This window comes from Podarcis erhardii (assembly GCF_964252035.2).
Source record: "Podarcis erhardii genome assembly, chromosome: 5".
In the NCBI taxonomy this organism is placed as follows: Eukaryota; Metazoa; Chordata; class Lepidosauria; order Squamata; family Lacertidae; genus Podarcis; species Podarcis erhardii.
This window is the reverse complement of record NC_138509.1, coordinates 56,418,501-56,436,094: the sequence shown is the minus strand read 5'-3', so window position 1 is coordinate 56,436,094 and position 17,594 is coordinate 56,418,501. Positions and strand designations below refer to the sequence as shown.

Below are 17,594 nucleotides of genomic sequence, written 5' to 3'. Positions count from 1 at the left end.
TTGTTTTATTGGGAAAAGCACATGGTCTAGAGACTTGGAAATTATTCTTCTAATCTAAGCTGCTGGGTAGTTTCTGCCAAGGCGGGTGTAGTTCTGTGTTCTCTCTTGGCTGTAGCAATGCAGTAAATGCTTTCTGATACAGTCATACCTCATGTTACATCGGCTTCATGTTACATTCTTTCAGGTTACATCCCGCAGCGACCCGGAAGTACCAGAAAGGGTTACTTCCGGGTTTTGCCACTTGCGCATGCGCAGAAGTGCAAAATGATGTCACACACATGCGCAGAAGCGGCAAATCGCAACCCGCGTGTGCGCAGACGCGCCGCTGCAGGTTGCGCTCTTTTCATGTTGCGAACGGGCCTCCAGAACGGATCCCGTTTGCAACCAGAGGTACCACTGTACTTTGTCTCCAGTCTTTCTCTTTGTGCTACCACCCTTAATGTCTGCTGGTTGCCACAATTCATAGAATGGAGATGTGGGTTGCTCTTAAATAGTACTTGGTAGCATGGGGTGAGTGCTGGAGGGCAAAAATTAGACATCCTCCCTTTGTTTCCATCAGAAGAATGAAAACTAAATAATTTGAATAGCCTACTTGTGATTGGGATTCAGATAATACACTTAAATATATTTAAAGTTTCTGTGCAAAATGGAAGCAAAACCTAACACAAATAACATCTTTAATTATTGTCAACACTCATTTGTTAAAACCACCACCACCACCTCACTGTTAACTTCTGATGAAATACACATCACGGGAAAATAGAGACTGGAAAACACATTTAAATGACATCTTCCCTTCAGAGCCTTTGCTGCTTCCCCCCTTTCTCCCTTCAGAGGTTGGATTTCCATGTGACATAGCATCATTTGTAACTTGGAACTTTGAAGGAGCGTAGGTGAAATTGGGCCAAAAAGGTGCCCACTCCTTTTGTGAGGCCATTAGTCTCAAATTACAGTGTGGTTACAATTTTAGAGTTTTTTGGGGAAAGGAGGAATTCTTATACTTTTCGAATGGGGCTTACCATGATAGATATGACATGGCAGAATGTTAAAAGCAATGTTCCTGGTTGAAAATGGCCTGCTGGGAACAGCACTACAAACACGAACCCCTGTGTTGCGAAATGTAACAATGTACAAAAAATGCAAATGCAACATGCTGGCTAATAACTGTTAGTGAATATATAATTGGTTATGATGTCATTCAAAATAAACAAATAAGCCACTTCAAAATGATGTATATATCATACAACACATCTCACAAAATATACGAGTAACTACAAGTTGTTAATATGTATCAAAGTCAAACAAAGAATCAAACAAATCAATGAATAGTGAGGAACGCCAAGCCGTCTCTCAAAGGAAGACGTCTCACAAAAGTCTCAAAGGAAGACGTCTCACAAAAGTCTCAAAAGGACAGTATATCCAGAATAGTCTTCATCAGCACAGTTTGCAATAACTAACACATCAGCAAATAATTATCAATGAAATATACACACTAGTAGGGATATGCTAGTGGATCAGTGCTCACTGGTCAGGGATGATAGGTGTTGTAGTCCAAAGCACCTGGAGGTCACTGTAGGAAGCTGACTTACAGGAATGCAAGTTAAATCTTTGGTAGAAAGGTATAAGGTATACATAAGGATGCATTCAAAACAATTGGTATTTAAATGCATTTTTAGCAACCATAACAAAATAGATTGATTCATAGCATTGTGTAATTTAAGCTGAAATTGAGACCCTGGGATGCTTGGTCCATTAATATATAAGCTTAAAAAAAATAGTGCTTTGATGGGTACTTCCAAAGCAGTGTTGCAATTCTTGGTCTACAACCTGCTGATTAAACTTTTAATTTTGAGTCTCTCCCAGTTCTACTAATTGAGCTCATAAAACTAGCCCTTGACACTGGAGGACTGCAGTGCTGTGAACCATTCCATGTCTAGTGAGCATGACCTGGCACACACACAGTGATTTGACAAGGTCCCAAACTGCAGCCTGCCAGCTACAAACAGTAGCGTAAATGCTAAACACTAATGAGCTGCAGATACCAGCACATGGCTAATGGCCTCAGATCAGCTGGCCACTGCAGCCTAGCTACTGTCAAGGTCATCTGACCAGCTCAGGTGCATTTGGTGGTATTTGTTTTATTATTTTGATGCTGTTTAAGGGGTGTGGAATGTTGCTGTGAATTGCAATTTCTCCTTTAACTTTGAGAATGAACACTTCAGCTCAGAGATAAAATGGTAAGTTAAATGCTCTGCAATATGAATACAAGAATAAATTGTTCTGTATGGGAATTATAGGTAACCTACTCAGTGTATGGGGCAGTTTGTTCAGCTGAGTTGTTGACTATTTGTAGGTAAATCAAAAGAAAAAAGGAATGAAAAGGCCATAACCTAAGAGAGGGAAAATTGTTTTGCTGAAATAAATTTGCCTAAAAAATAATGAATGGTCATGAATACTGAGATTAGATAGTTGTTTGTTTAGCCTAATTTTGGTTTGTTTGAATGTGTAAACTCAGTCTTTTAGATTAACCATATTGTGTATTACAATCTGTCTTAAGGCAGTGTTAAAAAGATAAAACAATAAAAGCACAGTACTATTAATAAAATACAAGTGATAATCCAATTTAAATAATAACATTAAGCACCAGAAAATGCTTGAGTGAACAGGTATGTTTTTAACATAGATTTAACACAATTTGTGTTGTGTGCACCCTGAATTGCATCTCAAGGTGAGCCAATAGGGTAGTGGTTAAAGTAACTGTCATACTAGGGTCTAGGAAAACTGGTAGGAACCTCTAAGCCAGGCAACCCCAACCTTCGGCCCTCCAGATGTTTTGGACTACAATTCCCATCATCCCTGACCACTGGTCCTGTTAGCTAGGGATCATGGGATTTGTAGGCCAAAACATCCGGAGGACCACAGGTTGAGGATGCCTGCTTTAAACAGTCCTGAAGCTCCTTGGTGACCTTGGACTTATACTGTCTCTCAAGATAATGTAAGGATAGTGTGGTGGTAGACCATGTGTACTATGCTTAGTTATTGGCAGAAAGTGGGATAAAAATGGGACAAAAGTGGGATAAAGATGTAATAGTATTCATAGCTTTTTCTACCATATTTCATACTACGAAGGTGGCAATCGTTTGTAGATTTTATAGCGTTCATTTTTGTTGCAGAGGAATAGATACCTTGTAGTTGTAAACCACAAAACTACTGACACTTCACTTGTTATTGGATACTGTGATTCTATTTTTTGTTTCCTTGCTATAGTGATGAGAAGTGCTCATACACCCCCTATAGCTACACATGAACACCTGTTACCTATTTAAAAGATAATAGTGTATCCATTACATACATCTTTTTGCCTTTTTGTTCATTGTGGAATGGCACCAACATGGCAACCCAGTGAGATCACAGAATGCCTGTTTTGTGGAAACTGTTAGTATCAGGCCACTTCGGCTGTTAAGGGCAAACAATGAACAGAGTAGCAGTTGATGAGTACCAGCAGATCTTTGAAATCACAGCAGAAATGCTTGCCTCAGGTTACCTGCACATTGCAAAATACAATAATGCCACCTTTGTTCATACCCCTTGGACCTGCCATTTCTACAAGGTATCTGATTGTATCATGGCCATTTGATGCCAGTATACAGCCTCATGTTATCTAGCACTATGCTTTCCAGGGTATAGAGCAGGTGGAATGTGGTAATGATGTTAAAAGACTATATGTGTGGTCATAGGCATGCCGTTTGGCCCTGACTATCTAAAAGGTTAATCTTGCAAGTTCCATAATGGAATGCATAACATGGTTGTATAGGAATTCTTATGGATGGATGGAGGAATTGTTTAAGGGTGGGTAGATGGAAGGAAGGAAAATTGCTCCCAGTGTGCTCAATTTTCTGAAAGCCCAATGTATTTGAAACAAATGAGCGTGTACAGAGTAGAACAGGTATGGTAGATAGTCAAACCTTAATTCATGTTGATTGTACCTTATAGAAGTGGTGTAACATTAAATCTATGCATCTTTAAATCAGTGATGGAGTAATAAAGATAAAACTTGATAGCAGTCTTGTCACAAAAGGGAGAAAAAGAGAAATTTGAAGTGTTTTCTTTTTATAAAGAGAGATAAAAGAAAACCACTTGAGAAGTGGTGGTTCTTAAGTGTCCAGGATTGGGTGATACATGCAAATAAATCAAATGCAGCGCTTCATGGAAATGTATGTATAAGGATGTCCCTTAAAAAAATAAAGCATGAATCCCCAGAAGAGTAAAATTTCTCTCTGTTCTTTCAGTTGGAGGATCTAATTGAATATTTCATATATATTTTATTTATTAAATTTCTATACCACCCGTCATCCACAGATCACAGGGCAGTTTACAGTATAATAGAGGTGATACTTGTAGTTCATTCCCTGCTGGCTTAATGCCAACCAGCTAATTACATGCTGCATATCTAACTTCAATAGCTTAGATTGCTTTCTTCCTTGAACTATGTGTGATGTGTTTATGTAAGAGGCAGTGCCGAGGTTAAGCTCCACTATGGCAGCTGTTCACTTTTCAGCCGTGTAAAAATGCTGAACAACATACACAACATGATAGGCTGTATGTAATTATATGAATTCTTAAAAAAAATAATCTTATTTAATTCTTATTTAAATTCTTTTTCAATTCTTTTTTTCTTTAATTATTCCCCTCCCCCCTTTTTTCTTTTCTTTTTTTGATAGTGTTTTTTAGTTTGATAGTCTTTTGAGCATGTAAAAATGCTGGCAAACAACTTTATTTTTTGAGAACATTGTGGTTTTTCTAAATACGGAATGTAATTTAAAAATAACCAGTAATGATAAATCAAAAGGTTCCCACCCCCATGCCCTCTATAGCTTTTTATGTCTATAAGGTTTTATCTTAGTAATGTAGAAACATAAACTTAGAAATTAGTCTCTGTTTTGGCAACTGTTAAATCAGGCATCCCCAACCTTTGGCCCTTCAGATGTTTTGGACTACAAATTCACATCATCCCTGACCACTGATCCTGTTAGCTATGGATCATGGGAGTTGTAGGCCAAAACATTTGGAGGGCCACAGGTTGGGGATGCCTGTGTTAAACAGGAATGCTGTCAAGTTGTGGTTGATGTTCTAAATATGCACTCTGCATAATGGGTCAGTTCATATGTAATGCCAAGCCATAGTTTGAAATGAGTCTTCCATTTGAGTTTGCAGGGCAGGTAAAGACTATATGAGGCATAGGCAAACTTGGCCCTCCAGATGTTTTGGGACTACAACTCCCATCATCCCTGACCACTGGTCCTGTTAGCTAGGGATGATGGGAGTTGTAGTCCCAAAACATCTGGAGGGCCAAGTTTGCCTATGCCTCAACTATATGATTTGCTTGGACACACACACAAATCCAAGGATGCTCAAACAAGTTTAGTGTTGCATGTTAACCAACCCGATAGTGACTAGCCAAATTTTGAGTGGTGGAGCTCCTATATGGGCAGTGAAATGGGAATTATGAGTGAACACTCACCCACTTTACATAAAACCTGATAGGTCATTCTATAGAAGTCAGAATATGATCAAAAAGTATATATAAAAATGAGAAAGGGTTAAAATGTAGATTATTAACATTATTCCCAGGCAGTTCTTCAGGATTGATCCAATCATCTTTCAGTGCTTTTTTCTAAAAAAAAATGTTTAAGGGTACTCTCATTTTTACTCAAGAATATCACCATTTTATAGTTCAAATCGGGGAAAAGAAATACAGTAAATGGACAGAAGTACAAAGATTCACAAAATGTTTAGGGGTATGCGTCCCCCCAGAAAAAAGCACTGTCATCGTTAGTTTATAACCTGTGTGTTCCTTTTTAAAAGGCTGAATGCCAAGTTTGATTGTCTACATCCCTTTGTGGGGACAGGAAATCAAGATTTAAATGAGCTGTTAACTTTTTTAAAAATGCTGGTATAATATTTTACAGAATGTGAAGAGATAGTTGTTTGCTGTCGTCATTAGCTTTTATAAAGATCATGCAAAACTTTATCAATTTGTCTGTCAGCAGTCAGTAGGAAATTGCTGAGAGTGCTCTGATTCTTAACTGGACTGCGCTGGCTGTGAACAGATTTGAGAATGTCAAAGCAATCTAAGGTTGCTGGTTTTTTTGCTTCCTATGGTGTTCTTTCCCATCTGCCCCTCCTCCTGTACTTTAAGTAGTCGGCGAGAATGTATTCTGTTTAACCTTTGCACCCACAGAGTCAATGCTAGGCTACATTTTAGAGGTACTATTGTCCCAGTTTTCTGATGGCAGCAGTCTCAGGCTGAAACTAGCCAGCTAGCAGGCTATTTAAAATTTGTAGTTTGCAATATAAGTTCTGAAAAAGAATCAAGATTTCTGTGTAAATCTGAGACTGTTCCTGAATATTACTCTTCTAGTAATTAGAAGTTAATTTTGAACACCCATTCTTATGTTATGTTTTGTTTGCATCAGCATGCTTTTGTTGCAGCTGTTAAGGGTTCTAAAAATTCCTATTTGTTTTTCACATGCAGTGTCTTGTAGTTTACTGTACAAAACGGCTTTTTCCTGTAATGGGCATTTCTCTGTATTTTTGGGCAAGCTTAACTTATTTTTAAAAGTCAAATGTTCACATAAAGTATACTTCTATAAACACTGCTAGTTTTGTGGGTATAAGGGTTTTTAATATTTGATGTTTTACTGTGTTTTAATTTGTTGGAAGGTGGGTGTCTATAAAGAATAAATTATTATTATAACTGAAACATGAGAAATGTCTTAGATCAGGGACAGGAAACCTGTCGCCCAACTGTTGCTGCATTCCCATTCCCATCATCTTCTTGACAGTTGCCCAAGCTGGCTGGGGATGGGAATTGGAGACCAACAACAGGAGAGGGCCACGTGTTACCCACCACTGAAACCAATATTTTACCATTGTAAAATAGCTGGAGTTGTGTGAGATGGAAGGGAAAAGTGAAAATCGTGCACACATCCTTGTATGCCCCAGTCTGGTTTACAGGGTGGAAAAAACCAAAATAATGATGGAAAAGGAATGTTACCTTTGAAGAGAATGTGAAGCATTTGCCCAAAGACCATTGATAATGTTAAGGACTATAATTTTAATAACAAGAAATATTATCTCAAGTCTTGCTGGAAATGAAACCATAAGTGGGACAAACAATTAGCAGCCTTCCTCAGTATAAACTGCTAAGAGATAACCTAAGGGTTATATGAGGGAAAGATCTCAAAGTGGAGTTGAATCTAGTATTGAGAACATTACCTAAACTGTACCTGTCCTCCTCTCGGTTAATAGCAGCTGGGGGGGGGGTATGCTCATTGTTCCTCTGTTGTCATAATTCCATCCAGTTCATGCCCCCATAATGCTTTCAACTATTTGGAAAAAAAGAGAGATCTAAACACAGATCTTGTTTGTTGCATTTAGTTTGGCCCTTTTTGGGGGGGGGGGGAAATGGCATAACTTTAATGAACAGCTCATATCTAGTTATTTATTGCTATAGTAGTCCTAAATTCAATAAGTCTCTCCATGCTGCTGTGTTAATAGTTCAAAATTGCAATCTAATTTAGTCTTATAAAATAAGCTCATAAAAATTACTAAGCTGCTCTCGGCAAGCTAGTATCAAACACTGTGGAAGGGGGATGGAATGATCTGTCCTTCCTTGTTCAGCCTGCTCTTTAACCTGCATGGAATTCTTGGCTGTCTAATCAGGTGAGTTGTTAAATTCAAGACTGAACTAAATATATAAGCATGTTAAAACTATTCTACACTGTGCTTATGTTGGTTCTCACATACAAAAGCATTTAAAGAAACCTGCTTTGTTTCTGCCTGCTCTTCAGTGGCATACTCTTCCCTAGTTCCACAGCTATATTTGCCCCAGTGGGCCTGGGAACAGGACCCAAGTACCCTTCTTCACTAGTTATTCTAAACTTTCTTCTGTTCAATCTCTTCCTCAGCAACAGCCAGTGTTTGAAATTCCCCATGTGCCAGGCACATTTTGTGACTGGTGCAGGTCCAATTACACCCAAATGGAGAAGTCTTGGCACCTGACATCTCCACCATCTGGCTAGCAAACAGCAGCGGTTTCTGTTGGCTCATGCACGAGCCAGGTGACTTGTGTGGTGGCGTGCTGCCCAAGACTGGACAGGAGAGGAGGCTGGAGACCAGTGGTCTCCCACAGCAGTGGGGTCTATTCTGAGGGGAGAGTCTGAGAAAGATCTGGGGAGGTAGGGAGCAAGTGTGAGGGGCAGGTTGGCTGCTGAGTCTTCGCCGGAGAGGCAGTGTTGGGCAGGTCCCGCAGCAGGAACTCTTGCTGTGGGGGCTTTCAGTGGCCACATCTCTTGACTCTTCTTCCTCTTCACCCCCCTGTGGCAATGTTATGGCCCCTTGCTGGAGCACGGAAGGATCGCTTGGAGGTCAGTGCAACTCCTGCTCCTCGTCACCTCCTCTTGTGGTAGTAACTGGCCTCACCAAGGAGGATGAGGAGGGAAGGAGGGAGGGAGGGAGGGAGGGAGGGAGGAAGGAAGGAAGGAAGGAAGGAAGGAAGGAAGGAAGGAAGGAAAGCACAAAAAAAGCCAACTAGCCTGATCCATTTCCCCATTCTCTCTCTTTGACCCTACCCTAGCTCTCCCTGTTGGCCTTATAATATGGTAAAGGTAAAGGACCCCTGACAGTTAAGTCCAGTCACGAACAACTCTGGAGTTGCGGCGCTGTCTTGTGCAGTCTACAGTGTAGCTTTTTGAAGCTGTTGTTAGTACAGAATCAGGAAATGGTAGTTACTATGGATTAATTTGCTCAAAATACAAAGGTATGGTTTGGGGTGCTCTTTTTATTTTGGATGTTTATTCAAAAGGCCACAAAAGACACCTGAAAATAACCCAAGGGAATCAAAATAGCAGCAAAAAAAGTGGGAAAACACCACATTATGCTTTTAAAATTTTGCCTAGACGTTCTGTTGCAGGGCCTGCAACCCAGGTTTAAGGGGACATTTGATGTTCACTGGTTGTGTGAAAGGAATTAATTGTGGGGTGAAAAGTAAAACTAATCTGGATTGGGAGCCATACCGGCTTGAAAGAAATATAGAACAGAAATCTTTTGAATTTTCTTCACTCCATATATCGTATAAGCCCCATTTTTCGAAGAGTTGTAATATGCATTTCTTGTCTTTATCTTTTAAAAAGTTCCTCCAGGTGGCGTCCCTCAGCAAATTTATTGAATTTACCTAATATATTTTGAATAATGTCAAGTTGCTTCAAGTTTGATGTATATATGGATCCAACAATTAATTAATTCATTGACTGTTTAATAAAAACATATCTACTATTTTTGTCTTTTAAGTACTGAGTGGATTTTAAAGTTTATTCCTTTGCCAAAAATGACTTCTATCCCCGGCCTTTACTTTAATTTGGTGCTTCTACTTGCTGTTGAAACCAGTTGCCACTGAGGATTTTACCCCTAGGAGGTTTATGTATTTCTTGTGAAAAGGCAATTTTGGCTTCATTGCATGTATGTATGAATCAATGTGTTTCTTTTCACTAATTCCCCTCATGTTCAAGGTTATGGCTTTTAGACATATCCAAAACTTATTACTATAATGCATATATGCAGCAACTTGTTTGGACAATGCTAATGTTTTCCCTTTGGGGCTACTAACAATTAGTAAATTATAATATATAATAAATGATATAAAAACAAATATCTGACTTCTGCTTGGAGTAACACATTCTTCCACATTTGCTCTGGGCAGACCTCTGACCCTGCCAACTGTGGTAGGGGAAAATCAGCAAAAGACTTACAAACATTTCAACATTCTACATACAATATAAAGCTGAGGTGGGTGTGGGTTATAAGAATAATGTTAGAATTAAAGATATCTGGGCTCCACTGTTGCCCATTTCACATTACACTTTATATGGTTTTGGCTGGAGAAAGCACATTTCTACTGTGGGACATGTACTTATTTCAGAGTTAAGGGTATTGGTGTGATGTAATATACAGTGGTACCTCTGGTTATGAACTTAATTCATTTCGGAGGTCCGTTCTTAACCTGAAACCGTACTTAACCTGAGGTACCACTTTAGCTAATAGGGCCTTCTGCTGCCGCTGCACCGCCACTGCGTGATTTCTGTTCTCATCCTGAAGTAAAGTTCTTAACCCAAGGTACTACTTCTGGGTTAGTGGAGTCTGTAACCCGAAGTGTTTGTAACCCGAGGTACCACTGTATTGTAGTGTATTATAGTACAGTATAGCATAGTATGGCTTGAAGGATAGAAAAGCAGAATTCAATAAGCTCCTTTATGGCTTCTTTTTGTGCTGCAAATTCTTCTCTTAAGATATTGTTACCATTTTCTTTCTCCAGCGAGGAAGAGGCTTCTTTTGAGGGCAGTGTCATCTTGCTGCGTCCTGCATTAGTGTCCTTGTTGAAATGAGCATTCTGTCTCAGAGCAGGAAGAATTGAGTGAGGTCTTTTATTTTCATCTTTTCTGAATCCTTTTGCATTCCCCTCTCCTTTTCAAGGTTAGGGTTGCTGGGGGGTTTTTTTTAGACAGCAGAAGCTTTTGCTTCAAGCTGTTTTTCTGGGCCTTCCCTCGTGACCATGCACCACTTACGGTATATATTTTGTTTTAAACAAGACAAACTTAATTTAAAAACTCAGGGGCAGATGTGAGAGAGGGACCTAGGAATGGAGTGAGTTGGAAGAAAGAAAAGGGAAAGGTAGATAACACTTGATTTCACAGAATGTGTGTATTTGCAAAAGGCACCCTGCACATGCTCAGAAGCACAAAGAACTAGGTGCCATATTGTTTTTGAATAAAACTTGGAATCGTACCCTGCACACAATGTATAGGGGTTGAAACTGCTACTGAGTTCCTTTTTAATATAGTTGGGTGCCTTCTGTGCCAACTTTCAAACACTGGCTGAAAACTTTTCTATTCCACTAGGCCTATGCTGGCAGTTAAGAGCACACCTCCCACAATGGTCTATTGGTGTTTGTTTTTGACTTCTTTTTGCTTTTAACTTGTTTTTAATTTTCTGTGATTTTATTCTGTGGCTTTATGTTTTTATATTGTTGTAAACTGCTGTGATATATTTTTATGATACAGTGCTATATAAACATTTTAATAAATAAATAATGTCAGCCTGTTCTTTGAGTTTACTTTTCAACCATAGTAACATTTTGGCGGCATATATTGAATGCAAATATGGTTCATTGCTCAAATAGCTACAGTGGTGCCCCGCAAGACGAATGCCTCGCAAGACGGAAAACCCGCTAGACGAAAGGGTTTTCCGTTTTTTGAGGCGCTTCGCAAGACGAATTTCCCTATGGGCTTGCTTCGCAAGAAGAAAGCCCATAGGGAAATCTCCAGGGACCTCTTTTAAATGCTGGCGGTGGGGAGCAAAGCCTTCCCCCCCCCTCCGGCCTTCAGAAGAGGTCCAGGAAGGCCGGCGGGGGGCGAAAGTCTTTGCTCCCCCCTGCCTGCCTTCCCGGGAGAGCGGAGAAACGCGCGTTTCTCCGCTATCCCGGACGGCTTTTGAAGGCAGGCGGGGGGGAGCAAAGACTTTCGCCCCCCGCCAGCCTTCAGAAGAGGTCCTGGACCTCTTCTGAAGGCTGGCGGGGGGCGAAAGTCTTTGCTCCCCCCCGCCTGCCTTCCCGGGGGCTTTAAAATCGCCCCAGGACAGCGGAGAAGTCCGCTGTCCGGGGCAATCTTAAAATGCTGGCGGGCGGCAGCGAAGCCTTCGCTGCTGCTGCCCGCCAGCATTTTAAAAAACCCCAGGACAGCGGAGAAGTCCTCTGCTGTCCCGGGGTTTTTTAAAATGCTGGGGGTGGGAAGAAAAGCCCTTGTCCCCCCCCCCCCAGCCTTCAGAAGAGGTCGGGGGACAGACTGTCCCCGGACCTGGTCTGAAGGCGGTTTCCATAGGAACGCATTGATTGATTTTCAATGCATTCCTATGGGAAACCATGCTTCGCAAGACGAAAAACTCGCAAGATGAAAAAACTTGCGGAACGAATTAATTTCGTCTTGCGAGGCACCACTGTACTTTAAAGGACCAAACAGAATGTGACAATATTTATGTGAATGCATTACTGATCTTCCCCCCTACCCCTTAGGCTTTTGTAATGATACTGTAAACTGGGATCTTGGTATGTTGGAGGGCTCAGATTATCACTTCATCTTCCTATTCAATACAAGTTGGTCAGATACACCACCTCCTCCAAATCCCTAGATATGAAGAATAAAACCAAAAATTGTTACATAAATTTGCCCCAATTGCAGCCAGTATGGACTCAAACCCATCCTGGGGTAGGTTACCTTCTTTTTCACTGAAGCTTGAAATGCTATTTACTACTTCATTAAATCACTTGCAAATTGTAAATGACAACTGGAACTGTATTGTTTTCTCTAGATGGAGTCCCTTCATATACCAGAAGTTTTTTGATAATCTGCTGATAGCAGAGTGCTTTCCATGCTGCTAGCTGCTTGGGCTGCATTTAGAGAGGATTCCAGTATTTAACACAGTAAAGGTACTTCAATGACTATGTAGTTCTTAAACTTACTGATTATTTTTGGCATGGAAAGGAATGTATTTTGCACATACCTCTTTGTTTTTTCTGCGTCCATGTTTAGGGGTTAAGCTGAAAATATAAATGAATGTTATCGGAAACATAGTGTTACATGTGCCATGCATGGTTCAGTTTCCTTGGAATGAAGGTCAATGGAGACTGGTTTCTTTAGGATATATGGTTTTATTTAAACATACAGTGGTACCTCAGTTTACGAACTTAATCCATTCCAGAAGTCCGTTCTTAAACCAAAGCCGTTCTTAAACTGAGGTGTGCTTTCCCTAATGAGGCCTCCTGCCGCCAGTGCCCTTCCACCGTTTGGCTTCCGTTCATAGACTGAGGTAAAGTTCGCAAGCTGGGACACTACTTCCTGTTTTGCGGAGTTCTTAAACTGAATAGTTCGTAAACAGGGCTGTTCTTAAACTGAGGTGCCACTCTATATACAACCTGAGCACCGACTGGAAGGCCTCACAGCATTAATAATTCAGTATAGTTTCCTTATTAGGCTTCATAGCTTTGGATCATGCACACAGCATGAAAAGGCAATGTGCTCCTTTTCCACTTAAGCCCAACCCACACACTAGCTAGCCCTGGCTATGGTTATCTTTATTATAAGAAGATACAGCCTTTGGACAGGTGAGGGGTTGAGGAAAATGCTATCTCCTCCTGGAGAGCATCATCCCTCGCTGGGCTCCATAGCAACATGGTCCATTCTTTAGGATGGTAATGTGCTTATCTGGGACATTATCTTACAAAGAGACTAATTTGACCAGTTCAGCAGGCGCTCTCTACTGCAAACCACTATCTCACAGATGTTGCATCTCAGGCTTGGTTGGGACCTACAGGCATCATCCAAACCAGTCCCAAATCCTATAACAATATTCTTTTACTAGAGAAGAGGGTTTTTTTGCTTTAGAGCTTTGCCATGAAAATGGACATATAGTAACTGCGTGTGTACTTTGCTTTCTGGGGCTTTTTATTAGATGTGTGCATTTTTGTTCTACTTCAAAATATTTTTTCTTTTCTTAGAAGTAAAGTAGTATAGTTAGAATAGTTTTGATGTTTTCACTGTTGACAATAGCCTGAAGTGTTAAGTTTGAACTTGTTGCTAAGCTGAAGTTTTGAACAAGGTCCAGTTGAAAAGGCTTTGCTACATTGCTCCCTTCTAAATCTAAATCATCACCCTCATGTTTTTCGCCAGGCTGAAATGCTAGTACAGCTACTAAGAATAACAATCCAGCCAGCTATGGGTCCTTGAAGGAAAAGAGAGGGGGGTATCTTAAATGTATTCCTGGTTCCTTTAAATGCATGAAAAAATGTCATTTGCTAGTGAAACATGTCTAATATTAATATTTTAAAAATACTGGGTGGGAATCACCTAGCCATCTCGATCAGCAGAGGGGCTTTGCCCTTTCTCCTCTCCCCTTTGTGCACACTGCCCCCTAATTTGCTCTGGGGTGTCAGGAGAACTCCCAGAATAGTGCAAAGGTGGAGAAGGGGGGAGCTGAAATGCAGGTGAAAGGAGGGAAGGAAGGAAGGAGGCCACAGTGCCACCCTTCAAAATAAGCAGTAACAGCCTGAGTAAAGAGAAGAGTTTTTGCACGGCGCCTAAAAATATATAACAATGGCACCCACCAGGCATGCCTGCCTGGAGAGAGTATTCCACAAGTGGCAGGCCACTGCTATGAAAAGGCTCATTCTTGTATTGCTATCTTTGAAACCTCCTGTGAAGGGGGCAAACCAAGTAGGGCCTCAGATGATGATTGCATGGACCAGGATGGTTCATGTGAGAGAGGCAGTCCTTGAGGCACTGGGGTACTGAGCTGTATAAAGGTTTAAAATCACCATTTGAATTGAGCCTTGAAACTTAACTGGTAGTCAGTATAATCATGTCAGAATTGGTTTGTTATTTGTTTAGTCTGCCCTGCCCCAGTCAACAATTGTGGTTTCCAAATGTTGCACACGGTTTCTGACATGTCCACCGCAGCCCAATAGTCATTAGTGAATAAGGCTTCATCTCAGAGGTGTGAGTATGAGCCCTACGTTAGGCAAAAGATTCCTGTGTTGCAAGTCGGACTAGGTGATCCTTGTGGGCCCAGCTCTACAATTCTGATACCTAGTATCCTTTATTGTTCTATGATATATAATACACTGTAATAGTCCATCCTGGAGGTTACCAGTGCGCAGACAACAGAAAATGACATAGGAGAAATATTTTTTTATGCCTATGGCCACTTAGGCTTATTTTACTACAATATAGTAGATTGCTTTCCTCTTTATAAGGTTGCTTGTCTATTTAAGCAACCAGAATAACATCATGCTAATTCTTCAGAAGTGTCCCATTGTGATTTGGTACCTTTTTAAGCTTAGAGTTCTTTTCACAACTGCCACACTTGGTTTGTGTGGGCAAAAATAAAAGCAGCAGATAAATGATATTAGAACTCAAAGGGTTCAAGATGCATAAATGCCTTGTATGGAGGCATCCCCACTATTTTCATCAGATATAGTAAAAACACTGATACAGTCAAGCATCCTTGAATTGAATTCAATAGGCCTTACTCCCAGGTAAGTGGGTATAGGATTACAGCCTTTTTCCAGGGTGTAGGTTAAAATATAGATGAGGCTTAAAATTCTTGCGCTTAAATGAAGTAGCTGGCTTGGTTTAGTTTAGCGTATTTGTGAGTGAGTGTGTGTGCGCGCATACATAGACAAAATGACAAAATATATAATATTTTTATATATATATATATAAATATATAATATGACTATATTAGAGGACATTAATTAAAATTAAAAATAGAGTTGAATGATCTGGTATTGGATTGGATCAGAAACAATTTATCGAAGTCATCTATGTAATAACTAATAAAAATATTTTCAAATGAACAAATTGTGAATTTGTTAACTGGTGTTTGATTTATCACCTTTATTTCTATGTCATCATCTGTATTGTTCTGCATTCTGCACACACACACACACACACACACACACACACACACACACACAATAGTTAATTGCATGAATTGCATTTTGTCTAATTTGACCCTGAGTGAGTGTAGAATTCTCAGTGTAATGGGTTTCCTGGTGGGCCATGTCTCTGTGTTGCAGCTCACACATGTTTACTCACATATTCCCAGCATGCAGTTGTTCATTCCAGATCCAGTGAAAGAAAATAAGTGAAGTAGCAATAGAAAAACGTTTGGAAATAATTGTCTTATCTTCTCAAGCTATCATGATTGAAAATGCAATGGGTGAAGGCTCAGAGTGAAGGCGGTACAGCAAACAGTTTTACAGGTTTTCTTTTGACAGCACCTTCTGTGGTTTAGCCACATATTCTTTTGGCCTCTCCACTCATGTGACTGACTTTTGACAAAGGTTGCATTTTTTTCAAAAATGACAAAAGATGTCCAACCCGTTTGACTTAAAGTTAATCATTATGTAGCCTTCTAGAAACAAGAAAGTTTGGGCATGTATGATTTAAAAACCGTGTTGGTCTGTGAAACAATGTCCTTGAGCGTAACATTATTCTTTCTAGCTAATCTTTCCAAATGTAAGGATTTTTTTTCACTGTTTCTTCTTTGAAAACTCAGTTCTTTAAGCATGCCAAACTCCAACTAGAATCTATTATATGCCTCTACCTCACACGTGTGGGGCGCGGGTGGCACTGTGGGTTAAACCACAGAGCCTAGGGCTTGCTGATCAGAAGGTCGACAGTTCAAATCCCCGTGACGGGGTGAGCTCCCGTTGCTCAGTCCCAGCTCCTGCCCACCTAGCAGTTCGAAAGCATGTCAAAGTGCAAGTAGATAAATAGGTACCGCTCCGGCACGAAGGTAAACGGCGTTTCCGTGTGCTGCTCTGGTTCACCAGAAGCGGCTTAGTCATGCTGGCCACATGACCCGGAAGCTGTACGCCGGCTCCCTTGGCCAATAAAGCGAGATGAGCGCCGCAACCCCAGAGTCAGTCATGACTGGACCTAATGGTCAGGGCTCCCTTTACCTTTACCTCACATGCCTAGACACTTTTTGGAAGAAGTTTTGTATCTCACACATTTTGTGTAAATTGGCACATTGACATATTTACACATTTCATGTTAATAAGATTAAAATGTTTGTAATTTTTTTCTCTGTTTGTCTTGGTGACTCCTTCAAGTGTGTTGAACTCTTCTATCCAATTGTTTAACTAGAAATTCTGAGAGAGGAAGCAGTATTCCAATAAATGTTCTTCTTTCTCTTCTCCCCACCCCACTGGCCTAGTAAATTCTACATATCTTACAGCAAGCTACAATATTACCTCTGGTTTTTACTACAAAATGAGATAACAATTGAAGTAAAAATGAATGTTTCATTTATTTTAATTTCTAAACATTTATACATTGCTTGATTGTAAAAATCCCCAAAATGGTTTACAAAGAGAAGTCTTGCATAGTCTTACATTGTGTTACAAAGCATAAATAAATGCTACTGACAATCCTTTTTTTCTAAAAAAATGTTTAGGGGTACTCTTATTTTCCTACTCATATTGAAATACTGCCCCTCAATGAAGCCATACTTAGACTCACAAAATGTTTAGGGGTATGCATCCCCCTGCGTCCCCCCAGAAGAAAACATTGGCTACTAATAATTTAGATACTTATTTAATAAATAGTAGATGTTACCTAATTTTAGCTTAGAGTAGGCTCATTGAAATCAATGGACTTAAGTACCTTGGGTTTACTTTGGATGTGATTAATGTATACCATCCATTGTAATTGTAACTTAAATGGATGGCCTGGGTTTATTTACTGAAACATTTAATATAGAACTCTTATTGCAGGTACTATTTCTTGTTTTGCGTATCTTTTTCCTCCTCATAATGGTCATGGCTGATTGCAAATTGTTTTCTGTTCTCAAATACTTTTGACTTGTTGGGACAGAGTGAGGATCTGCCTAGATCTTTACCTGATTGTTATTTGAAGGTTAAAACTCTTAGGTTCACAAATATCCTGACCAGTATCTCTAGCACCATCTTTGCTGAAGCT

The 17,594-nt window shown here is 40.1% G+C and overlaps 2 protein-coding genes across 4 annotated transcripts in view; both read left to right on the top strand.

The window, feature by feature from the left end:
• CNNM2 (cyclin and CBS domain divalent metal cation transport mediator 2) overlaps positions 1 to 17,594 on the top strand; it is a 117,682-nt gene that overhangs the window by 12,738 nt on the left and 87,350 nt on the right. The window lies entirely within an intron of this gene.
• LOC309341866 (uncharacterized protein) overlaps positions 3,394 to 17,594 on the top strand; it is a 68,246-nt gene continuing 54,045 nt past the window's right edge. Inside the window, exon 1 of the mRNA XM_081861725.1 lies at positions 3,394 to 3,610. Coding sequence (XP_081717851.1) covers positions 3,473 to 3,610 — 138 coding nt within the window. The 5' untranslated portion in view covers positions 3,394 to 3,472. The remainder of the gene's footprint in view (positions 3,611 to 17,594) is intronic.